This window comes from Ambystoma mexicanum, chromosome 6p (genome assembly GCF_040938575.1).
Source record: "Ambystoma mexicanum isolate Mex_15411 chromosome 6p, UKY_AmexF1_1, whole genome shotgun sequence".
In the NCBI taxonomy this organism is placed as follows: domain Eukaryota; kingdom Metazoa; phylum Chordata; class Amphibia; order Caudata; family Ambystomatidae; genus Ambystoma; species Ambystoma mexicanum.
Genome location: NC_090935.1, coordinates 658,647,228 through 658,674,052, shown reverse-complemented (window position 1 = coordinate 658,674,052; position 26,825 = coordinate 658,647,228). Strand labels below are relative to the sequence as shown.

The following is a 26,825-nucleotide window of genomic DNA, read 5'->3' as shown; positions in this document are numbered from 1 at the left end:
ATAATAAAGTGTATAGATTTGCCCACCCTTCCTCACCACAGCCTCGATACAATCAGACAAGTGCCTTACTGAAGAACATCACATCTATATGCCTTTTAAGGTAATAGCATCATTTCATCAGAGATACAATTGATTGAGTGATTTCTTCTGTAACTATGGATCCCTCTTCTGTAATTCTTTGTGACAAGTTAAATAAGATACAGGGAGCTGCTAGAGATGATACACACAGAACACATGGATATATTGAAAAGCCCTCAGCAGCTGAGCATAGATAGACAACTAAGGTGCTGTTGTCTAGACTGGTATGAGAATTTCCTATCCTTTAGCAAACAAGCAACACATGTCCTTCAGTGTACTGCCCAAACATCTGCCTTGGTTTTTGAAATGTGCTGCTTTGATCATCACCCACAAGGAGTGATGGCCTAGGCTCTTCCACCCATACCCTTCCACGGCCCTTGTGCTTTCCAATACTAGTTGATAGAGCACTGTGAAAAGTGATGGATTTTAGCAGTAAACCCTCACTTGGATATTTTCAGACCCACAATACTTGCAAGCAAGGCATATATAATGCCTCAACATATTATGTGCATTTTAAGAATGTCATGCATGTACACAATCCTTTTGCAGTGCATACAAGATTGTTGTCAACATACCCCACCCTTATATCATTGTGTAGGATTGCATAAGTGCTAAGTGAAACGGTTTTTGTATAGAAGCGAGTTGCCACACAATGTGTGAAGGTCTATGCCCAAAGGAACTCTGGACACTTGGAAACAATGCAGACTGTGTGAAAAGCATTCTCCTGTCTGAATATATGGTGCCCGGATACTATGGGCGAGTAGCCCCATGCACAGTCCATACCCATTATCCCTTGTAGGCTAAGTAAATGAAATTGCAATGTTGCTCTCCACTTATAGGGTAATGTTAGTAATGCTAAAATAGGAGACACTGAGCATCACATTTGTCATCTCAAAATCTTTAGAGGGCAAATTATTATTTGATTTTTAGAATGTTAGGAAGCGTTAACTTGCAAGGGGGCCACTTCAAGGCATTTACGTGACATATGTAAAAAAAAGAGGAAGTATGGGATAAGGTTAAACATCCAAGTAGCCTGCTTACTCGCAGTCAATATCTGTTATTTGAGCTGATAGTTCGATTATATAGTGTGGGTGACGCTTTTGTTAAGGCGCAATGAGTAACAAATGGTGAGGCGTGAACATTATTCATGTTACAACAAACATAAAAGAAGTGGATGTAGGTTCAAGTCTGCTAACCTTTCGCAGAGCCAAGAGAGAAAGAGTCAAAGTTGTCTGGTAGTATCTTAATGTGTTCTGGGGCCAAAGTTAGAGTCATAAGGTAAAAGTGTGGTAGAGTCAGGTTTAGGTGTCATGTGTGGGGAGGGAACATTATTTGGTTAATGTGTGCAGGCATATCTTGGTTAGATTCTTCTGTTCATGGAGCCAGTTTTTCATATTCGTTTTTAACCTCTTGTGTGTGTAATTTGCTGTTAGGGATTTTAGGTGTTTACTGTCACCCTTGCATAGTAGTCTAATGCAAATGAGCAGGATATCAAGATTAGTTGGTTAATTCAAAAGAAAGATAATTGCAGGTAATTGCTGTGGCTTGTGCATTATTTAAACTTTTTGAATAGCTAAGAATTGTCTGTGTGCGCTGCTCAAAATCTTCTGAGCGGCACCCAGAAGGAAGTTGGGCAAGCGCACATGCGCACAGCTTAGAGGGAACATTGACGGTCACTTCCTCATTTCGTCCACTTTCAGTTCTTTCCATGACCCGCTGGCTTCATGCTTTGTCTCAGGGTGGTCGCCATTTTGTTGCATCACCCTCGAGACGCCTTCTTTCTTCTTTTCCCAGTAACTCCAGGCCACCGCTTCCGTTCACTATGAAAGTGCAAGCACAATGTTCTTTGGATATGCAAACAGCGGCAGGTCCAATATTACTCAAAATCCATGATTTATAACCTAAGTTCATGCCAGGATGGTTCAGGATCAGCAGGAGCACCAAAGAAACGTGTCCTGTTGCATGGCTTTGTAGCCACGCCCCTCAACATGGAAAATAAGTTAAACACGAATCCCTTCATTTTACAGATCAGTTCGGTTTTCAAAGCCATTGCCGCCAATATGTAACACAATCATGTTGGGAATTTTGCCACTTCTGTAAAACCCATGTAAGTACTCTATAATGTCATCCACTTTACTCAATGATCTCAATGACAATTAACTGTTACATTATTTAATGGTAACAACCGGAGTACTCGGACATAGATCCCCATCCAAATAATCCAAGGGTCACTGATAAATAATCTTTTTTTCATGCATCTACATAAAAAAACTAAAAAATTGACCATTTAGATCGCTTCAAATTCTACATTTTAAACAGTACATTAAATACACAAAAGTCGCTGCATGTACAGAACACACCTTAATGTAAGCAGAACTAAAGTGCACATCACTGAAAGTACATTATCAAAAGTTATATACATACACAATTCAGGTTACGTACATTACAAAACCCATATAATCAAACAAATGAAATGTAGTGTTGCTTGTATGTTTTTAGGGTAGCCTACAACAATTCAGCCATGCTAGTATCATGTTAGAGTACAGCACAAGCATATGGTAACACTGTTTAACATATGTGCGACTTTAGACAGAATAGTTGGGCCCCTGCCTACAAAGATAACCAATGACTATACAGGAACACTCCTAAGTACTTTTTCTTTTTATTATTTTATTTTACCAATGCACACATGAACACAGCAGAACTATGCTTACACTTTCATTGCTGTGTACAACTTAAAACATTTTCTCCACAACCTAATAGGATGACTTTTTTTTTGTACAAACGCATGTGCAAACACTACAAAGCTGCCATGGCATGCAATTTGCCCCTCAATCCTACAACATCTGCAACTGCACAGACTAGCGAAGACAAAGTAAGTACAACTTCGTTTAACTCCTTAACTGCTGAGCTTTAATCAAGTCTCTGCAAAAATGACGTGACATGTTCCTTAATATAATATTGTACACTGTAATTATTGTTCACATACACCACATTTTACAAACCTAACTCCTGTTCCATTTTAATTTGAGTGGAATTTGAACACACAACAGTGGAGACGGAAAATGTGTTGACTGAATTGAATGTCAGTAAAGTTGGTAACTTTTGCACTTTGCTTTAACAATATGACCCACTTTCGTTCATGCAACAGATTACATTTATCAGGTCATTTATGTTACCTAATGTCATTTAAAATAAACCACATACACAGATGTACATACCCCTCCTTAGCAAATTTGGGGTAACCAGTACTGTTTTTTTATGTGTGTGTTTCAGATGTTACTTAAGTGGTCCGATGAACATTTGTATTTACCAAAACGAATAACATACTAGTGCATGCTTAAAAGGCGTACCACTTCAGTATATATGTCAGTATACATTTAAAATTTTACCAGGAGCCTTTTTGATTAAAGACTTTTTTGAAAATTAAAATGATATAATTTAAATATAAACTTTTCATTTATACATTTTACACATATAATCGTCATATCAGCATCCAATTGCTGCAAAGACATTTAAAAAAAGGCACCAAAAAGGACTCTATTTTGAGCGAGGGCTGGGCATATCATAATCAGATGGTATAGCGTTTCTGGTGTATCAAGGTCTTGGCAGAAACGACAATATTGCTCTGTTAAGATTATTTGTCTATAATTAGCTAGTTTATGTCGTGTCTGTATGATGTTCAAGCGGATTTTCATGTAGCTGTCTCAAATTTTTTGTTCTGGAAATATATGGACAAATATTTGGGAAGTTCATTGATTGCGCGTATGTCTACAGGACATTGGAGACTCATACAGTACATTCCTTTCTCTTTATTTGTCTTTATCCAGTCGTTCTGCATGAGCTTTCTTTTTGCATTTTGCGGTCATAAAGTTAGCATTTCGATAGAGAGATCCTCATTAGCCAGTTGTCGTTTTAATTTGTGTTTCCAAGCTTGTAGAACAGAATGATTCATGGCTTTAGGATGGGATTGCAAGATTTGCATAGCTGGTGTTTTCTCGTCAGACATCGTTTTGCGGAATATGTCTAATTGCTTCCATTGGACAATAGAAGCTAGTGATTGAGTCTCTACTTTGTCTTATTCTAGCCATTGGATAGTTTGAGGGGAGCCTTGAGATTTTTCGCCAAAAAATGGCTTCAAGTTTTAGCCAATCGATCGATGTTTTGTGCGATGATCATGGATGCACTTCCATAGGTTATACTTGAGGTCACTTTATGTCTATAATAGGAAATTATAGGTTTAAATGAAAACTTGCTGTATTTTCGATGTAGAAAGCAACCTTGCCTTGCTAGGGTTTGCATCTTCTCTTCAAGGTTGATTGCCCATTCTTTTTCCGACTTCGACTGATTAATAGTGATTCTTAGATATTTGAAAGTGATGTCTTCATCCAGTTCATTGCCGTCTAATATGAACTTAAGAGAATTTCTTCGTGTGTCGTTGTTTCGTAAAGTCATAACTTTAGTTTTTTTGGCATTGATGCACAGTTCATTGTGTTCCATGTATTTGCCCAGGGGTTGCAAACTAGTTTGTAGGCCAGATGTCTTGTCAAGTAGCACAATATCGTCTGCATACATCATTGCCGGAACGGGAACAGAATGGATTTTTGGAGGGTTTAGAGAATTGTTTTGGAGATTATCTTTAAAGTCTGCAGAGTGTTGCAGCAAGGGGACAGTCCGGGTTCAAGTTGTTCGATGTTTGGATGGAAGAGATGGTTGCGCCTTCCTTAGACAGTCTAATGGTTATTGATGATATGATATATGATATGATATGGCATTTGTAACGTGCCTATACACAAGTGTTTCAAGGCGCGACGAGGCAGGGAGGGGGGAACAGGGGGAGGACAGACAACGATCCTACTAGGCCAGGTGTCATTCAGACCGCGCAAGTGCAGGGGTAGGGGGAAGGGAAAAGTGCAGTACAAGGTAAGTAGAATAGAAATAAATAGATAAATAAATAAATAGGGCCAGCTGGTGGCAAGTGCAAGGTAAGTGCAGACAAGTGCTGGGAAGGGGGGGGGCTGTAGGGATACAGAGACAGTCCCGCAGTGCAGGGGTTGCCAGGGAGGCAGTGCAAGTGGAGAGTGGCTGGGCCCAGGACCGAGGTCGGTGAGAGTGGCCAAGTTTCAGATTCAATACACAATTTAGTGAATAATTTAGCAGGGGAGAGGGAGAGAGAAAGCAGAAGCAAAGAGGAAGGTTTTGAGGTGCTTCCGGAACCGGAGATGGTTCTCCTCAAGTTTCAGGGAGGCAGGAAGGCTGTTCCAGAGGGAGGCTCCTGCCGCGGAGAGAGATCTACCCCCAGCTCGTTGCTTCGAGAAGCGGCTGACCCTGAGGGAGTTGGAGACGGATGAGCGAAGGGCTCGGGAAGGAAGATATTTAGGAAGAGAGAGTTGCAGGTATTTAGGCCCCAGGCCCCAGAAGGCCTTGTGGACAATGCAGAGGGTTTTGAACTTAATCCTCGCAGCCACTGGGAGCCAGTGTAGAGATTTCAGGCCTGGTGAGATACGGTCCCTGGGCTTGAGGCCAAGGACAAGTCTCGCAGTTCTGTTCTGGATGAGTTGCAGAGGGAGGAGAGTGGAGGCAGGCAGATTAAGATAGAGACTGTTACAGTAGTCCAGCTTCGAGAGAACCAGGGCTCGGGAGACAGTGAGCTTCTGGGGGAAGGAGAGGAAGGGAAGAATACCTCTAAGGAGGTATTGGAGTATAGAAGTTTAATTGGCTAGATGATTTCCGTGGGACATCTCCAAGCTGTTAGTCTGTTCCATAGTTTGTCTGGATATGGCATCAAAAGCCACATGGAGATCAATGAAGGCTGCGTATACGATGGTAATATTCTTTATGGCTTCATGTGTGATCAAATTTAGTAATAAGAGATTCACATTAGTGCCAACCTTGGCTGTGAAGCGCATTTGCCTTGTTTTCTATTGCCCGTTTTCTTCATTTTTTGAGCTGGAGCAAAGCAAACAGTTTACCAATGGGATCGAGGAGGGCCATAGGTCGTAAATTAGCCGGCTCATCTCCCTTTCCCTGTATAAAGATTGGTATTATTGTGGCAGTTTGCCAAGAACAAGGATCTGGTTTAGTTTGATTAGGGAATAAAGTTGGTCAGTCAGATTTGCCCAGTTCTTAGGGTCCTTCTTAATAATCGCGTTGGAGAGCCCATCAGGGTCCGGTGCACGAGAGGCATTTAGGTTGTGGATCATCTCTACGATTTCATGTTTGTCCCACGATATATACCACTTCTTCATCTGGTGATTGTCGAGTGTAAAGGTATCCGTCGGACGGGCTTTGTATATGGTAGATAAGTATCCATTTTTGTTGGGTAACATTTGCAGCCAACATGTGCTGATGCTGGGAGTTGTTGTTCAGCAGGTTCCAGAACTCACCCAGGTTATGGGTTTTGTATGTTGTCAGGATAGCTTCTGCATCATTTTGCAGTAGAGTCATTTGATGAGTTTTCCTCCAGTTGGAATACAAGTGTTTGGCTGTTTTTTATTTTTGAGATATTGTCTGCATTAGTATTTCTCCTCAATAGGTTGTATCTGTCTGTATTGAGTCAGGCCCGAACCTTGATAAGGATCACTTTTCGAGGTCGGAGTGGCATCTACTTTCACTACTGAGACATTCAATTCTATGGATAGATAAATAAATAAGATTAATTATTGCAGAGGAGTTTCCTCGTACCCAGGTGGGTATGGTGTTGTTTTGATCATCAGTAGAGTGTCCTGTTAGAATAAGATTACGGATGTTTATTTCTTTAGACCATCTCCCAGATCGTATTGAAAGATCATTCTGGTCTAACAATTGTAGATGGCATGTAGATGGATATTTAGATCTCTGCAGATGATAAATGCGATAGTTCGGTATTTATCAATTAGACCATCTATCATCATGATTACGCCGTCGAGAATGGCCGCTGGATTCCAGTATACGTTCATGATCGATATTAGTCTCATGTATCACCAGGGAGGAAGGAAGGTGTTTAGCATCTTCCATTTGTATTTGTATGTGATGGTGTTTTGTATCCATGGGTTTATATTCTCAAATCCCAGTAAACTCCATTCTGGATTGGTTTTTATCATGGTGAGTTGCCTGAGGAGGGCCTTCCTTGCTTTCTTTGTAAAGCCGGATTCAGAAAGGTTAGGAATGCGTCGCAGCATGGTATCTCAGTCAGCCATGTTTCTTGGAAACATATAATATATGATTCAAATTCTGGAGATGGTTCGTTAAACAAATGGGCATTCCCTCTGGTATTCCACGAGCACAGCAACCAGTTGGTGTCATCTTTTATTTTTGGTTATGAGTTACAATTCATGTCATAAGATGTGTTTATTTGGTATTTATCGTATTCTCGCCTAATATGGCGTTTGCTGTGATCAGGTCTCGTTCTGTTGTGGGGGTATTGGGAAGGAGAGTCTAGATTAGTTGTTAACAGAGTCATATCGGCCTAGGTCTTTGGCGCTCCGCATTGTGTTTGTCTCACACGCATCTTCTCTAAAAGTGAACTCTGGGTCATGGGTTTTCTGGCTTTGCTTCCCATCATTGATATTCTCTGTGATGTGTGTACATTTGAATCCAAGTTTTAGTAGGATTCTTTCCATCAATAGATTTCTTTCCATAACATTTATAATCCCAGAGTTCGATTAATATTTTATCTAGGGAGTGATGGTCCTCGAATGTCACCACCTTGATATCTTCTGAACAAATCGCTTTTAGTTGAGGTATTGCATGCTGGATTTGTTGTGGCTGTGCATGACTTTTATTCAAAGAAATGGGTTGGAAAAAGGCCTCTCTGACCCTGCTCTATGTCAGGGGAGTTTTCCTAAAGTCCTACTGTTAGTAAGACTTTAGTAAGCTATCCCAGTGGTTTGTAGCTCTCCAACTCTTACTATCAGTCTGTGCTAACTGAAGACCTTGGTAGAGTGGCACAGCAGTCAGGCTCATCTTAACAGGAAGATGTGAGCTGTAGGTAAGTACACTGAACCTTAGTTAGACATGCACATCAAGAAACTCTTACACTTATAATTTATATAAAATTATATATTTATTATATATATATGCACACCAGAATCACTTTAAATACTTTAGACCTTTACACTAGAACACTTGAGAATACACTTCAAATGGCACTTTCACGTTTGTGTTTGTTCACGGTTACATTTGTAGCAACGTTGGAAAGGGAAAATCGTATTATCGATTTACGTGCAACTGTGGATTCAAAGAGTTCATGCAGTAATATATTTACTCTGCAAACACATATTAAAGTCACTTAAAGGGAGGAAAATGGTTAGAGTAACATTAGCCTGGTTCAAGGTTCTAGAGATGGTTTATTCACCAAGTAAGTCTTAAGTCCCAAAACGCAACCCTAGCTAAAGGCAGTAAGGAGAGGGCTTAAGCAGTAGAATACAAACAGTTCCTGTGGATTTCTTCCAGTCTCTGTGTTATAGAAGCAGCAAGTTAGCAACTAACAAGGGAGACCTTGTAAAGGACTCGATGAAGGGACATAAGCAGCAGCCTGAGTCGAATGTAAGAGGGGGGTGACCCTGGACACCTCTAGGTTTCCCTTTGGCACTCCACTTAAGGTAGTGTGTGTCTCTCAGAATATAGAGGTTTGGGAGAGATTCTAAGTATCTCTCTATCCAAAGAGCGGTACTTACTTGAGGATATATACAAATCTTAAAAGAAGGACCCTTAGGGTCCCCAGCCATACTGCCCTTAATGAGCTGTGTTGCAGTAGTAAACATACAGATGCCTTTAAGAGCTATGGAGCAGACAGGCCCCATAGTACAGGGAGAGTAGAAAGAATAGAGTTCCAAAAGATATAGTCCACAAGAATGAATGAGTGGAAAAAGGCTCCCCTTATTCAGGATTGAAATAAAAAGGTCCACAAGTTGAGCAAAAAGTACTGGAGAATAAATTATTCAAACCAAATGTTCCTCAGAGAAGAAGGTTCTTGGTCCTAGAGGGTATTCCCCTTCGTCTGGATTCTTCCTTTTTCCTTTGGGCTTTTTCCACACAATAGTTTTTTGTTTTTTTTAAAAATATTTTTATTCGTTTGACAATTCACATTGCATCACATTTACATAATTACACAGTTTGTATTGCTTTTACGGTCAAACTTCTTTTTCTGTTCCCCCCCACCCATCCCCAACTTTCAACTCCACCCCCCAACTCCAGCCTACATCCCGCATCACTCTCACCCCCTGCATCATCTCAACATTCTCCACTGTTTTTTCTCCCCGCTGGACTGTCGCCCTCCGGGTCGGCCCGGTGTGGTGTGGATCGTGCCCCTACTAATTGTCTCGAAGCGTCCAATGATACTGCACCTCCTTCCCCCTCTTATTTCAATGCCTCTTGCGACACTCTTGTTTCTGCGTTTGCCCATTTCTTTAAGTCTTGCCACCAGGCAAGGGCCGACGGTCTTACACGCGCTTTCCAACCCATTGCAATTCTGCGCTTGGCTAAAATATATGCCAGGTCTTTTAATTTACTTATGTGTTTAGCTCTGCGCGGTCTAGGAAGCCCCCCTAGGAGGCATAGCCAGGGGGTGCTCACATCCAGGGTAATGTCTGTCATGAGTTGGGCTACCTCACCCCAGAATCCCCCAATTTCACAGCAGGACCAGAACATATGTACCATTCCCGCTTCTATTTCGCCACATTTCGGGCATGTCTGTACAGTTGTGTGTCTGAAATTCGCGATTTCTTCCCGAGTCATGTATGCTCTGTGTGTTACATATAACTGGATCTGTTGTAGTCGAGCATTCCTCGATAACTTCTTATGGCATCCCTGTGCTCTAATCCACAACCCATCCTCCATTACTTCTCCCACCGCCTCCTCCCAGTCTACCCTCGGTTGCACGCTTTCTTTCCGTATCCTGGAAATCAGCAACTCGTATATGCGTGAGACTTCATGTCCTCCTTCTGACACATCATAAAAGGATTCTATCACTGTATCTGGTTGTCTCGCTAGACCTTCTCCCGCCCCTTTCTTCTTTATTATACCCACCAGCCTCAAGTAGGTGATATGCTGTCCCCGGTGCAACCCTGTGTCCTCCGCCAATTCCTCAAACTACCTAGGTTTCCCATCTATCCATACATCCCCCCCACCTGCGCTATGTCCACTGGTTCCCACTTTCTCCTAATGTTCAGTCTGAGTTGTTCATCTACTCCTTCCGGCACCACTAGTGGTATCTGAGGGGGTAACGGGGCTGGGTTTTCCATAAGTTTACACGCCCTCCTCCACATTTCACTTCCTAGGCTCAGCAGCCTGCCTTCGCTTTCCCTTCGTTGTTTCGGCAACCAAATTTTTTCATTTAAGAAATAAGGGGTACACTCAACAATTCAGATTCCAATGTTTGTTCTTCCGATAACCACCTCTCTACATATTGCAGCTGGCTAGCTAGGTAGTACACCTAGAAGTTTGGTCCTCAAATACCTCCCTGCTCGTATGTGTTTTGCAGCTTCCATAACACTATTCTGTTCCTTGAATTATGCCAGCGGGAACCCTCTACATATGCACTATTGTTTTGAGAAAAATCGTTTGGGTATTACCTGGGGGACGTTTGCAAAGAAGTGTAATAGCACCACCATCTTCAATAGAGCCGCCCTCCCCACTATAGCCAATGGTAATTTGACCCAAAATGCTATGCTCTTTTCAATGTTGGACACTGCCTTTTCAGTATTATGTTTGTTCTTCTGCAGGGTTGTGGTAATCATCTATGCCCAAGTATCGGAACTGGACGGTTTCCCAGGTAACCTGTAGGACTGGAAGCCTCTGTTTAGATGTGTCCTTATTTCCTATTTGGGGTAACACGCAGTACTTTTGGGTGTTGACTGTTATGCCAGACAGCCTTGCATATTGTTCCATTACCTCTAAGATGTATTGCAGGTTTTCTTCTGGGTAGCGCATATACAGTAGCATGTCATCTGCATATATAGCGATATCAAATTCTTCCCACTCCAGGTGCTGAGTCCCACCTCCCCATATTGTTGTCTCAGGTACGTTGCTAGGTGTTCTAACGCTAGGATGAATAGCATCGGGGACCTGGGCATCCTTGCCTAGTGCCTTTGTTTGTTTATTAATTTGTAAGCCGCACCAAACCCGGAGGTAACTTGGCGCAAATAATACAAGAATACTTTAAGCTCAGGTTACATAATGAGACAGGTAGGCAGCAAGATTATACAAGAGGGAATACAACAAGATTATACAGTAGGTGGAACATAGCAGGTGAGTGCAACATACACAAAGTAGTAAATATAGCAAAAATCATATGTGACTGGATCGCAACCAGTTCAAGGTATTATGTCTAAAACTGAGGAAGGATTGGTTGGCTCTGAGTGATGGTGGTAGTGCATTCCAGGCTTTCACTGGGAAGCTGTTTCCTCCAGATTTCTTTTGCTTAAATCTAGGTATGTTCAGGCAGAAAGGGTTGGCCGCTCTAGAGGGGCGGGTGGAGGTTTTTTAACTATTCTCTCCGTTAGGTATGGGGGTGCCACAATGTTTAGGAACTTGAACGTGAGGGAGACTGTTTTGAGAAAAATTCTGTTATTTATCTTCAGCCAATGGTGTTCTCTTCTGATTTCTGATACATGTTCTCTATTGGGTATGTTCAGAGCAGTTCTTAACGCATTCATTTTTTGAGCTGTATGATTTGGATTTTGTCTAGGATATACTTGTTGCCACTTAGGTATAGGGAGTTACAATAATCCAATTTTCAAAGTATCAGTGCGTTAGCAAGTATAATAGAGCTAGCTTTGGATAAAAATGGCCTACAGGCACTGATTATCTTACACATGTAGACGGATGAGGATGCCATGGAGTTTACCTGTTTACTTGTGGTTAGTGTGGAGTCGAGGTAGAAGCCTAAAGTTTTCACTTCTTTAACTACCTTAATTGTATTTCCATCTATGTTGAAGGCAGAGTAGTTGGAATTCAGTTTTCTTAGGTTGGCAGCTGTTCCAAGAATCAGGAGCTCTGTTTTGTCGTCATTCAGGCAGAGGCCATGGCTGCCATCCATGCCTGAATGAGGAGGTAGATTTTCTTTAACAAAGCCGTGTCCTTAAAGTAATTGCCCGAAAGAGGAATGAGGATCTGGGTGTCATCTGCGTAGTTGGTGTAGGTGACACCCAGCCTGTTCAATTTGTCAAACAGGCTTTGTAAATATATTGTACATGGTTGGCGATAAACAAGATCCTTGTGGAACGCCACATGTGGTCTGGATAGAGTCTGCAGATGCTGATGGGGAGAAAACTCTCATGGTTCTGTTATTTAAGAAGGATTGGACCCATGCTATTGCGTCCTTCGAGAAGTGGGCAGCCGGGGCCAGGTGTTTGCACAGAACTTCATAGTCCACCAGGTCAAAGGTGGCCGACTGGTCAAGGAGGAGTAGCATGGCGGTTTTCCCTTTGAACAGCGCTAGGTCTCTCACTGCGTCTTTGATTATTTGAGCGGGACAGTTGTCGCCCTGGCAGTTAGGTTTCAAGGAAGAGATAATTTTTTCAGTTTCAAGGATGGATACTTTAGAGAATCTAAATGGTTCTAGTGTGCTGGAGGATACAATGGGACTAGTGGATTGCAACTCATGATTAGGCAAGGTGGCTTTCTTGTTAGCAATCTTATTTTGGAGTAATGTTATTTTGTTTGCTAAGGCATTCTGTATGCTTGTGCACCAAAGTTTGTCCTTCTGCACGTTGTCTGTGGGAGGGATGGGAGATTCAATTTCTCGTAGAATCACAAATAGTGCCTTAGTGTTGGAGCTAGCATTGGTGATTCTTTCGTGTTAGAGGTCTTTTTTAGTGCAAACTATTTCCTTTTTTATAGTTTGTTTGCAAAGTTAGTCATGTGCAACTTGTTTTCATCAGAAAGGGTATGTCGCCATAAGGTTTCTAGTTTTCTTTTTTGTAATCTAAGGGCTTTAAGTTGTGGTGTGAACCAGGCATTGAGATGTGCACGCTGTTTGCTTCGACACATTTTGATAGGTGCAATAATGTCTAAGGCCTTGGACATAGTATTGTTGTAAGCCTCAACTAGGAGGTTGGGGTCAGAGGCACTTTTTGGAGCAAGTTTAGCGATGGTGGGATATGTGGTAGTAGCCTATCCGCCGTGATATTGATTTTGCTCCTAGTGGGGGAGGGGTGGTGCCAGGACTTTATCTCTGGACAATTATCTGTTTATTGCTAGGGTGAAGACAATCAGGTGGTGGTTGGTCCACAGTTGCGGAGTTATAGTGGTGATAGAGGTTTCGCAACTCAGGTCAGCCACCCAGTCTAACGTCCTTCCTTTGACATGGGTCGGTGTAGATACTCTTTGGGTCAGTCCTTGTTCTGAAAGGATGTTAGCTACTGCCTCAGCATTTTTGTCAGCAGGATCATTAACCAAGATTAACAGGAGTCTTTGGTGTTATTAGCAAGAATGCTGGATATATCCTTCTCAAAGGTACCAATAGGGCCCGAGGGTCTATATAATAGGTAAATAGTTAGAGTGCGACAATTGGAAATTGGAAGTTTGGCAGTGAGAATTTCGCAAGATTTGAGTTGAGGTGATGGCGTAATTCTTATAGCAAGGTTGGATTTAGCGATGAGGGCTAAGCTGACTCCTCTGGCGTTAGATCTATCCGCTCTGAGTATTTGGTAATTGTCAGGTACTGCTAACGTAAGGGCTGGGCCAGCTGCGTCGTGCAGCCATGACTCTGTGATGGCTAAGATGTCAAGGTCATCCGTGGAGATCAGGTCTGCTATTTCGGTGGCATGTGCACTAGCAATCTAGCGTTAATTAGTGATCCAGTGATCATAGTCGTATTTTTAGGATCCTGCGATATAGTGTGAACAGGTTTTAGTGGTTTGGTTTTAGTATTAGTCTTGAGGGGGAGGTTGGTTGCAGAGTTCAAGGTTCTAGGTAAGATCTCATTGTCTGGACTGAGTGCGGATTTGAGTCCGAGGGCATTTTTGTTGTAGCTGAGGCGGGGATTCATATTCTTGCTACTCTGAGACTCGTAGAGGCAGGGTAGTCTGGACCGAAGTCTATTGTTTCTAGCAGATAGAGGACAGGGTGAACACCTAGTGTTGGTCATTGTTGGGGCTGTAATCTGCTGCATGGTTTTTAGTAGAGTAAGAGATAATAAGGTCAACTGGGTATTCTTTGGAAACCTCTTTCCACCCTAGAGCAGAGTCGCAAATCCTAGGGAGCCTTCTGAGGCAATTCAATAATTGTAACAGTAGGCAGTTGTTAAAGGCAGCTGCTGGTAAAAGGTAGTTAGCAATATTAGTCAGCGATTGGCAATCGAATTATACAATAGGCAGCAGTTTGGCAGCGGTCAGTGCAACCTTACAAGCATTGGATATGAAAGGGTGTAACCAGCAATCATATAATACAGGAGCTGGGCAGCACTGTGTACAACTAATACCATTTAGGAGACAGTGGAATGACAGCGTATGCAGCAGTCTATACCAGCAACAGTTATCCAGCCAAATTTGTGGTATTAAATATAGTAAGGTCATAAGTGTGGCAATTGCTGTTTAGGCAATGTTGTGTATAGCAACACAAGCTACAGTCGCTAAGCTTATAGAATTCCCCGTAGAGGTGTAGTTCAGCCGTAGGGCAGAAGGACAGTCCAATACATACGGCAGCAGGTAACTTGATTCTAAGTGTAGGCAATAGTCAGAGATGCATATTAAACAGCGTTATAGTAAGTTAAATAGCAGATCGTCTAATGGAAGCCGCAGCATGTCTTGGTGGCAACAAGGCCAATAAGGCAACAAAGGGGTTCAATGTTAATACATGGACAGCGTTCTCCTACATTGTCTGATGGTATGTCCAAGTTAAGTACAGATGCGCTTCACGTGGGTTAAGTAGGAAAGAGACCGTATCACGGTGCGGTGGCTTAAGTGCCGTACAAGCAATAGGGTACAATATGCAGTAGGTGTTGAAAGTCTCATTACTGAATGATGCAGTGTGATTCTGTACGGGCCTACCTTTGGAGTCCTTGCTTGCAGGGGGTATGGCCGTGCACCAGTGCGCAAACAGGTGCAAAACGGGGCCTTTTCACTGCAGGCCTTATCACGGTAGGGCCGGCTTCCGTCTGCTGATGGATGCGCCTTGTTATAAGCACGGGCGTTGCCTAGCAACGCATAAACAAACTAGAAGGCGGCCATTTCAAGGGCAGGCCATGGCCGAAATTACTACGGCGCGGGTACGTGAGCCCAGGTGAGGTTGAAGGAAGGGTCTGCAGGGGTCCATGGGCAAAATGGGCACAAGGATGCCCATAGTGATGAGTAGCAGGGGCACAGGGCACGATAGGAGCACGCTGCAATAGTCGCGCTCACCTGCTCCACCTTTGCTTAGCTGCCATTGCTCAGATATATTGGAGCCCGTTTTGACGTGTGCTACTGGTTCGCTGTATAATAATCTCACCCATCTCAAATATGTGGGCCCTATCCCATACTCCTCTAGGACCGGCATCAGCCAAACGCGTTCACAGCGTCAAGTGATACTATTGCTGCTTCGGGTTTGTTCCCACGGTTGTGATCTATAACGTGGTGGAGTATATGCAAGTTATCCGTTATGTTTCTATGTTGGACATACCCTGTCTGGTCCGGGTGTTTCAGTTTACTTATGACTGGCTTTAACCTATTGGCCATTACTGCTGTTAGGATCTTGCTATCCTGATTGTGTAGTGAGAGGGGTCTGTAAGACCCACAGTCTGTCTGGTTTGTTGGGCTTCAACAGCGGGGAAATAATCGCCTCTCGTAGGGACTCGGGCAACATGCCTTTACTGAGCGCCTCATTAAACATCTCTAGCAGCAGGGGGAGTAATTCCAATTTATGTTTTGTAAAATTCGATAGGGAGACAGTCTGCCCCTGGGGCGCTACTAGAGGGCAGTAGCTTCATGACTTGCTCGAGCTCCTCCGCTGTTATCGTGAGTTCTATACTTTCTCTCTCTGCCGTCTCTAGTTTGGGGACTATGATCTCTGTCGATGCGTCCCACATATCTATCTCTTTCTCTGCACTGGAGTCTGCATGCATTCGCTTATAACATTTTACGAAGCATTCATTGACTCCTTCCTGGGTCTGTCGTTATTGCCCATCTGATCACTGTATAGCTGTAACAGTTTGCTTGGGTTTTTTTCGCTCTTGTACAGCCAGGCTAACAACCTGCCTAGTGTATCCCCTTCTACATGGTGCTTCTCCACATATTTCTTGTAACTTAAGTTGCCCAGTCTTTCCCAGTATTTGTTGCACTCCTGCTGTAATTGGGTCATAATCTTGGCCTCCTCTGGGGCTCTCTTGCCCTTCCTCATCATCTCTTCTAGTTTCCGTTCTACGTTTTGCTGTTCCTGTGTTATTACATTCTGTAATCCTTTGGATTTGGCCATTGCTGCCCCTCTTGTTACCACCTTGAATGCCCCAGCTGAGCCCACGCTCCCCATGTTGTGTTTAAAGTACTCCTCTATCTCCCCCCCTTAGGTCTTCTCTAAATGCTGTGTCTCTTTTGATTCCGCCCTGAGTCTCCATGTGGGGATCTTGGCTCTGGGTGGCCTGATCCGCCATGTCGGCACCATTGGTGCATGGCCTGATAGGACCATTGGTTTGTATTCTAATGCTGACACCTCCCAGGTCAGCGCTGTGTTGATGAATATGTAGTCCAGCCTTGTGTAAAGGTTTTGTGGGGCAGAATAGTGCGAGTATTCCCTGTCGTGCAGGTGTGTCTCTCTCCATGCATCTACCAATCTGAAAGCTTGTAATCGAGTATTGAGTGCCTTGGCTGCCGGGGTCGGGTGTGGCACCTTTTTGTCTGACCTGTCCATTGATGGGTTTAGGGTGCAGTTAAAGTCCCCTCCCCAGAACCCTGTCCCGTCAATATACGGGCTGACGTTTGTATACAGGGCTCTGAAGTATGCTGCTGTGTCCTGATTCGGGGCATAAACATTGATTATGCTCACTTCTTTATTCTCCATCATCCCCCTTATCAATACCATCCTTCCTGTCAACGGTGGATTGTAGCAATCTGAATGGGACATGAGGTGCTATCCATGTTATGACCCCTTTGGCGTACACTGAGTAGATTGGCCCTAGGGTTGTCCCTTTCCATTTCGTTATCAATACACCTAGCTTTTCTTTAGTCGGGCGAGTCTCTTGTAGCAATGCTATGTCTATTTTTTGCCTCTTTAGATACATCATAACCCTATTTCGTTTCATATAGTTATTCAACTCGCGCACGTTCCAATTTACTATCTTTAGCTCCCCCATGTTATCAATTGAACAGCCCTCCCGTCACTCCTCCTGCCTCCCTCCCCTCCCTTCTTTATGCCAGTCTGTAGGCTTTCCCCCTTGCAACGTCCCCAACTCCCTTTCCCTCCCCTCCTTCCCAACTCCAACAATTGCCCAGCCCCAAAACTGAATCTCGAGCATCCCTGCTTCTCCCTCCTTTACCGGCCCAAAGCCGCTACTCCGAGAGCAACAGGTGGCTACTGTGCTATCATTATCCCAGCTAACTAACCAACTTGGGGGTAAGAGCGATTCCCGTATAACTCCCGCATATGTGTTATTAGTCATAGGCGTTGTGGTTTAACTAATTAATAGTCTAAGTTTCTCTGTCACTAGCTTTTGCGACCACCACCCCGCATTGTTATACATCAGGTGTCCCTTCGGTGTATCACTTATCCCTATCCTCGCCATCACGATCTGGCTGCTCAGACAGCATATTCTGGGAGTCCAGCCAGCTGTTTACATCTTCGGGGCTATCAAAGAACCAGGCTCAGTCTTTGTGCAGCACCTTCATCTTGGCGGGATACAGGAGCATGAACTTGAGTTGGGCCACACGCAATCTTCTTTTCACCACCCTTTAGTCCATCCGTTGCTTTTGTACTAGAAAGGTGTAGTCTCGATACGCTGTGACGGAAGCTGACGCTCTGTTGATAGTACCGCCTTTCCAAAAATGTTCCAGTATCCTCTCCCTGTCTTGTAGTTCAATATTTTGGCTATTATCGGTCTCGGCTGGGCCTCAGGTTGTGTCGCCGCATCAGTGCCCTGTGTGCGCTCTCCACCGTGAATCCTTGGGAAAGCGTGCCCACTCGATTTCTTGCAGTAGCATGTCCTCAATATAGTTGGTCGGGTCCTTTCCATCTTTGCCTTCTGGTAGCCCGATGATCCGAACGTTGTTCCGTCTGACCCGGCCTCTGCCGCCTCCGCCCTGTTTCCCAGGTTCTGAACTTGTTGCTTCAGGTAAGAGATCTCCGTAGTGTTGTCCTTGCAGCTGCTGGTGTTGACCTGCACCTCTTTTTCCACCGCCCTGTGTGCTCCCAACAATGCTCTGACATCTTGCTGCAGTAGGTTCATGTCTATCTGCATAGCATCTACTTTAAATTCCTGGGACGTCTTCATATCTGCTATGGCCGCCAATATTTGGTGGTCCATTCTGTCTGATGTGGATCCATCTGACGGCTCTTGTGGTTGTGATTTTGCCCCCTCCCTCACTTGCGTGGGTCTGGTGAATGTATCCAGGGACGTCTGCTTTGCTTTTTCATTGCTTGCTTTAGTCGACATCCTTAATGTCCTGCCCCTCAGGTTCTTTAGTGTTCCTGGCATCCGTTGCAGCACAGGTGCTTCTGCCGTGGGTGGAGAACGTCTCGTAGAGTCCTTGTGTGGGGTCTTATTTATGCATCCCCCCCTTTGCTTCCCACCTACTGTGTCGACATCAACCTTCCCGTCCTCGTGACTCCTCAAGTGCTGTCATTGGAGGCTGGTTAGTACGATCTTGACAGGGCCGCGCCACCTGTTGTCTGACCCACCTTCCACTTTACAGCGTGGTTCCTTGCATGCATTGGTTCTATCTATTGGTTGTCGGTTAGCTTCTATCGCGACTTCTCCACTGTCGCATTTTGATCAGACTCATCTCACTTTGGGTGTCAAATGCAGGCGCGGCTCCTCAGTAGGCCAGTGTCTGCCTTGCTTCAGTTCTGTGGCGCGGGCAGGCACTGCTTCGCAAAAAACGGTCTTGTACCCCCCTTGCGTCTATCCTGTCGCGCCCTTGTCCAATGGCTAGGGCTTCTCGGAGGCGGCCTTCGTGAGGCCATGTGAATAATCCCAGGCACAGGCTCCGTTGGCTCCTTAGTATGGTAAGTGTCTCTCCTCCACCACTGCCGTCCCCCCGTGTCAATCACACCGCCTTACAGGCGTGCGTGTCGTGCGCTTCCACTCGACTTGATATTGTTATTGGGCCTACTGATGATGCCCGAACTTCTTCATGTGGACTCACTTGCACGCTTGGTCTTGAGGGGCCTATCCGCTTTTGCCCAGTGGACCGGCTGGCTGTGCCCCTTTTCTGGTTCTCCCATCGACCACCAACTTGGCCTATGTACTGTTCTCCTCCTAATACGTATTTGTCTTATTTTGAGCCATCATCAAAGCTTGATAGTTCTCTGTGCTGCACCATTTTGCCCCGTTTTTTGGAGTTTCAGGGTGCTGGAGCTGCAGGCTTCGTTCCTCTGGCTTTGGAGTTAATATTTGCAATGGGTATCTGTGGCAGTCCTTTCTCTGACCTGCGTCGGCTGCCGGTTTCCCCGCTTTGGGCGTCCCGGTGGCCTTCTCCGCAGTATGCGCAGGGCCGTGGGTGCCGTTGTATGCTGTTCTTAGTTGGTGCCGTCACACTTTGCATCCAGTTGCTGCCTGCTCCTTACGGGCGGTAGCTTCCCAACAGGCTTCTTCGTTTTTCATTTACTCAAAATGCCACCCGAGCTGCAATAACTTCCTTTCTGTGGGGGTCATTCCGAGGTGGGCGGTAAGGGGTTACCGGCACCGGTAAGGATGCCGGTGCCGGTAACTCCTTACCGCCCTATTCCGAGGTTCCCTAGCGGGACCCGCTGGGAACTGTTAGGCAGAAACCTGTGAAGTTCCCTCTGGGACCACTGCAAAAGATTTAGGACTACAAGTGTTTGGCAGTAAACCCACTTGGTAGCAGTCTGTACCACACAGATTCACTTGGTAGCTGTGACTGAGCAGTCAGACTTCCCTCAAGAAGAGTTAGGCAGTATAGAGTATTCACAATAGGTCAAGAGAACAAAATAGAACAAGTAAACACTGACCAGGGCTTGGTGTAAAAGAGATATAATTATTTATTTAAAACCACATCTAGAAAAACACAAAGGCACTAATAGTAAGCAATTAAAAAACACGGTCACTAAAAGATATACACTCCCTTAAAAGAATATTAGACAAGTCTTAAGTAAAGCCCCACTTATTTTCAGACAGCGGTGAGCGCTTAACGTAGATGGCACTCTAATAATTTGTTTTTAAAAAGGGAGAGAAAAATCGAGAATAAATTGGAACAGATCCCAACACTTTTTCACGAACACAACAAGCGAGGAAGGCAGAGTAACACCATGAATTCAGAGTCAGTAGGCCGGATCCGTTTAAGAGGGTCCAAACGAAATGTGTCCAAGGTCACACGGTTGCAGTGCACAAAAGTCTTGTAACGGTTCAAAAAGGAGTTGGATCAAAGAAAGGGACCAGTTAGAGGGTCAAGGCGGCCAGCCCAGTCCAGAAGGTTAAGGGGTTATTATTACCTTGTAGCAATCTTTAGAAAGGGAGGCCTGGCGTTCACGGTACCTTAATGTGGTGAGAACACTCCAGCGGGGGCAGTTGTTCCTAGCAGCGGATGCAAGTCGGTGCTTCGTCCGGGGAAGAGAGGATCTCGTCGGGGGGAAGACAGGAGTCTGTTGCACTGCCAGGGAAGAAACCAGCCGCAGAGTTTCTCAGGTACAAGGAGCGGCCGGTTGATTCGCGGTTCAGTGGTGAGTGGCTATCCGGCCGCCGGGGTGCTTGGCACGGGCAGTTCGACCACAAACCGGTCTGTGGTGCGAAGAAAGAAGGTAAACTGGTTGTGCCCACCAGTCAGGCGAAGAAGCCTCTCCAGACGGGAGATCTTCTCTGTCGTCGGGAAGTGGTGAGTCGGTTCCGCAGGGCTCCACCGGTGGTGTCTTCATGGTAGGTCGGCTCAGCTTCTCCCTCGTCGGATTCTCAGGTCCTGTGACGACTTCTGAAGTTCGTCCCAAAAGCCCTGCTGACCGGCTGGCTCACCACTTGGGCCAATCGCACAACAGTGCCACTTGAGTTACCAAGGTAACTCAGTCCAGGGTGCCTAAACCCCCTCCCGCACCCCCTGTGGTACCCAGACAGAGTGGCACCACTTTTGGAGGCTTCTGTGGAGAAGCCCGCCAAAAAGTGGAACAAAGGGCTCGACTTGGGTTGGAGTCACAGAAGATAACACAAACACCATTTTAGAATCGAGTCCTGGCAAAAAATACCAACCGGCGAATTAATATTAAATAAATAAACCGGCGGTATGTTCGAGGCTATGAGAATTAAATAATTAAAGTTGGTAGCCTTGAACAATGGGAAAATCCCATAGGGAAATACTCACGGTTGAATATAAAAAGTAGTATCCACTGCCACCAGCCAAAACTCGATTAGCGGGGACGGAGACGTGGCCCCTCGACTAACAGACCCCGGGGCAATCGAATTGCCCCGACCAGTATGTCCACAATATAATGGTTTGTATTGGTTTCTGTTAATAATTTGGGACTAGTAAAGCCAATGGTGACTTTACATGCCCTGGGAGACAGTAGTCAGTCCCAGGGTATGGAGTCTATGGTGGGGTGTCACTATGACACCCCTGTGTTACGGCACGGATGGTGCTGTGTAACACACATAGTAAAAACACATGAGACCCTACGGAGTAAAGGACCCCATAGCCCATAAAACACATTAACAGTCAAAGGAAGACCATAAATCATGTCCAAGAGTGGTAGAAAAAGAGGCTCACTCTTGGCAGGAGAAAAAAAAACAAACTCCAGAAATCCAGCAAAGCTGCTGGGAGACTCACTAGGTTAGGAAATTCAGCCTAAAGAGAGAATTCTCCCTAACAAGAACGTCTGGTCAGACCAGACGTCCTTAGCGGGTCCCTTTAGGGGACCAGGGCGCAAATAACAGGCCCGCTATTTGCAGGCCAGTTATTAGTGCCTTCCCCATTCCCATTGAGCCCTATAGGGGCTCGAATGGAGAATGGTATTCGGCATGGGGATTTACCGGGTCTGCATGGGTCGGAATGTCCCAGTAAGTCCCCATTCCGCCTACCCGGACCCGAGTTTGGAGGCAGCCATGGTGCTAATAGCACCATGGCTGCCTCCAAACTCGAAATTACCCCCAGTGTCTCCTTGTTGTGAGCCGTGCAGCATCGGCTGTTCTCGCCTTACCGTACCACTGTGGCAAGCTCCTCCCCTGCTGCCTCACAGTGCAACTTGTCTCTTGTTGAAGGTGCCACTTTGTATCGCTCGATCTAACTTGATATTATTCAGCCGGTTGCCGCGCTATATTCATCATCATGTATCCGTTTGTGTTTGCTTCCTCTGCCTTCCTCAATGCTTCAATCCTGCTGTGTGCGGAGAGAGGGGCCCCGGTGTCTGTCCCCAGTACTTACAGTATGGAGCCTTTGTATTGGTTCCAGGTGGTCGCCATCTTCTTCCCTTTGTTCGCGTTAGTCTGCTAGCTTACGGAGCTTCAAAAGTCAGCTTCTCCAATCCTTTTTGCACGCGCTTAGTGCCGGAGCGTGCCCATGTATTTCACACAACTATTGCTCCAGAGTCATTTATTGTTTTTAATATATATAGCTCATTTTCACCCGGATCACCGTCTGATCTGCGGGAGCATGCCAAAAGCACGTCCTAGCTCGCAGCAATTTAGCCACGCCCCGCGACCACACAATAGTTGTTTGGGCCTCACTAGGCCAACTACCACACTTGTAAACAAAAACTGTATGGTTTCACATGTATGTTCTTGTTTAACAGTATTTTCTAATTGCATGGTATACTCTCTTGCCAGGAGCTCTTTTTTCCCACACTTGGATGGTCTGGTTTTCTCGCTTGCCAGGACCGCTGTTTTCCCGCACTTGGAGCCTTTGCCCACTCCCACAAGAACTTGTATATAAGGTTGGAAAACGTATATCTGTGATAGGTTATCCTCTCACTGTTCCTTTGATGTTTGGACTTTGCACATCCACACTTTAGTGTCAGGGTTAGTTGCAATTAAAATCCCCCCGTTTCCATGTGTCTCTGTAAATTGCTTTTCATATATTTGCACTCGGCGTGCTCGCTAATACGCCCTGCTGTCCCCTCTGCTTCTGGGTGGACTTACTGGTCTTCGCTGGCATTGATTCACTCTCTCGTGGTCTGCAAATAAAGGACTCTAGCCTGCTTTCTCCTCTCTGCTTCCTTCTCTTTCAGCCAGACTTCTGCTGGACACGCCTGCTTTCCACTCGGCCCCAGTAAGCGATGCTGCTTTTCTCTGTCTGCGAACGCACAATAGTCCCTCATGGCTCCTTGCAGTCCCGTGGCGGTTCGTCACTCTGCAGCTTCTTTGTCAGTCTGCGAGCCTCTCGCCTTCTGAACACCGGTTCCGGCTCTTTTGTTCCCCGCTCTTCGCAGTGAGGTTCAGCTCTCGCTCGCCGGTTGCCACAGCATCTGCCAATGTCTCAGTGTGGGATGCTTAAATTTCCCAGGTACAGGTGTGTGCTGGGAAACACTAGAATGCTTGTTATCGCTTTTGCTCCATCCGCTCTTCTTCGTCCCAGTATTTCGAGGATTCTGGGAACCATAGTCCATTAGTGACAATTTATTTATGGACTTTGAATAAGCATTAAACGGTTTTTATGTGTAAGTGGAGTTGTCAAAGGTGATGCAATCAGGTTGGCAAAGTTGGTTTATAGATATTATAAGAGGGGTTTCCCTACTTTTCATAGGAAAAAGAGCAGATGCATGACAATAGGCCATGAGGGTTCCAGACATTGGGAGGTTATTTTCAAGGAAAATTTGGTGATACCATGTTTCACTCGATGGCGGCATGACTGTCTCCTCCCATCTGACCCTCCATCATATCACCGCCCCCAGGGTCAGCATCAGGAAGCAGCTGCCGTACCCTAGCCACATGGGAGGAGGTTACTGCCGGGGGATCAGTGATGATTTTTTGCGACACTTTAAAAACAAGTTCTATCTGCTTGCATTGTACCCAATTTACTTATCTTGGTGAAACATTACGTTCTTAGATCCCTCCTCCCCAGGTTTCTGTATGGCTTTATCCTTCAAAGGGTTAAAAGATTAATGCATACCCTGCCATATAGCTGTATGTGATTTTGGCATTAAAGTGCTATAAAGTATGTTTTCCAAAAATGTGCAGAAACAGCGTTCTGCGATCCTTCCATTCTGTGGGGACAGATTTTAAATGCATATTAATCTGGGCACTCATAAACCGCTGCAAGCATGTAAAATTTGCCTCTTTTGCCGATTTCTCTATTCTGCTCTCTGCAAGATAGGCATCCTAAAATCGCTTCATGGATTGTAGTGCGAGATTACCTTCCGTTACATGATGTAAATGTGAGCATTTGATAACCTGAGCATTTTCATTTTGGAAGTGTTGTGGGTAAGTGTTTGATTTGTTTGCTGTCTCTTTTGCTGTGTTTTGAATATTTGTAGGGGTGCCCATTGCCCACGAATAGTCTACATTAATGGTAAGTTGTGCGAAGATGTCTCTTTGGTTTAATGTGCCCATACTACACTGATTTGACTGTGAAACCTCCATTGGGTAGATCCTTTTTCCGAAACATGATGTGGCTGAACTGTATATTTTTTAACTTTGCTTGCACCCCTGGGTTTCCATGGTAATCATTTTAAAAAGAAAGCCTATTATTGCTTTCTTTAAAAAATGCCTGCTGTGCCACTTCCCACTCCTTGGCTGCTCCTTTGATGTCTTATCGGGGCTCCAGAGGTCCTCTACCTGCCACCACCCCAACTCTACTTCCCTCTGCATGATTGTTGACGCCTGACCCACTCCCGGATGCACTTTTTTCTTCCTACTGTAATCTGGATGGACACAACCCTTGCTCACACATTCACACCCAAATAACCTGCCCAATTACCCCCACACCCGACTAACGTGTCCAACCCCGCTATCCCTCAATGCGCCATTTGCTCTCACCTTCTCTCCGTCCAGTAGTCATTCCTTCTTGGTTTCTTCTTCATTTCCCCCTCTGAGCCTTACCGCTTGCTGCTCTGTTGGTTGTCCAGATGCTGATGCTTCCGACTGTCTTTTCCTGTCATGCTGGGCATGTGCTATGAATAGTTTTTGAACAGTGACATTAAATGCATAAATGTGTACAAATAGTTCTGCATAACAATTCAAGAAGTACTAGTTAGTGAAGTTATTGAAGGGGGCGTATATATTTACTTATGACTTTAAATGTATTCAAACTAGATTCTCTGAAATAGAATTCATTGTTTTCAGTTTGTATTGTCATTTGTCCCAGTTGGGCTTGGTTCGTGAGTCCAATTTCCAATCAATATTTATGTTGGATTTGCCATTTAAGTTTCATAGAATGTTTTTTTATTTTATTTGTTATTTTTTGTGGCTCTCAGCAAGCTTTTTGTGATCCAGTCAGTTGAGTGGTCGGTCATGTTTCTTTATCAATGTGTCATGTAGGATCACCAGCATTTGATCTAGTGTCACAGTATCCTTATAATAGCATCATGTTTTATTTCTTTCGTTGCAAGATATGGGCAATGCCATGAATGTGTGAAGGTAGTCACATGTGGTCCGTAAACTCATCAGCAGTCAGTTGTTTTTGATACCCAAGAGGCACATTTTTACAATTGTCCAGCAGAATATTTCAAACACTTTTTTAGTGATGCCAGGAGTCATTGATCAAGGCGTATGTGTTTCTAACCTGCCAGAATGGTTCATATCTGATGGGATTTGTGGAGGCCTACGTTCGCCTCCCAGAAATTGAGTGTCTAAGTGTGATGCAGTTTCTCCATGTTGACCAGTGACTTGTGGATGTTGGAGATCTTAGCCTCGGGGGGTGGGATCAAACTGATGGCTGAAATGTATCATTGGAGCCCACTGAGTTGGAAAGGATTGCATTGCTATTCTGAGGTGTAGGTAGCTCCAAATGTCAGAGAATGCTAGGCCAAATGTAAGGGGCAGATCAACAAAAGGGGACTCCTTACGCACTTCATCTGATCTTCAAACACTGCATGGGTTCGATTTTGAAAGCGTTGTTTTAACCATTTTATTTAACATGTTACACTGAGACACTGTACAGAGATGTTTATCTTCAAAGATTTGGTGGAAGTTTTCTTTGTGACTTAGATGCTGTTCACTTGAGATGGTCAAGAATGGCAGGCTTTACCTTCATAGGAAAGTGCTGTCCCCTGTTGAAATTGCTTTCATCAGCTTTACTTTTGTGTATGTTTTTGTTGTACAGAATACTTTTTTCTAAGCCCCAAAGGCACATAGAGATGATTGGTATCAATTATTCTTTTTCACTCTATTCCATTGATCTTTCATTTTCAGGAAACCCAAGGAAGCACATAACTGCTCTAAAGAAAGCTGTGGATGTGACCTGCATTGGAGAGCCATCCTTGTTTAACTCATTGACTTTGGCCATGCAGACTCTAAAGTTAGTATCTTGAAAGCTTGATACATTTTGCTAGCTTCTTTTTTATAGTACAAGTTTAATTTGTCTTATGTAAGATTGTATTTCTCATTTTAACAACCCTGCATGTTGAGAAAGGGATACTAGTCTGTGTTGGAGGCACAATATGTGTATGCATGACAATAGCATCCTGTTCTGGTCATGCATGCCTGAGGCCTTTTTAATGGGAGTGTAAGCATTGTGGTAGGTCAGGAGGAGGAGACAGAC

General features: G+C 44.6%; 1 protein-coding gene across 3 annotated transcripts in view; it reads left to right on the top strand.

Annotated features, from left to right (window-relative positions):
• The window catches only part of LOC138511696 (general transcription factor IIH subunit 2), a 1,250,606-nt gene that overhangs the window by 442,572 nt on the left and 781,209 nt on the right, over positions 1 to 26,825 (top strand). For all 3 annotated transcript variants that reach the window (XM_069627529.1, XM_069627530.1, XM_069627531.1), the window contains exon 8: positions 26,477 to 26,582. In XM_069627529.1, the coding sequence (XP_069483630.1) occupies positions 26,477 to 26,582 (106 nt within the window). The remainder of the gene's footprint in view (positions 1 to 26,476; positions 26,583 to 26,825) is intronic.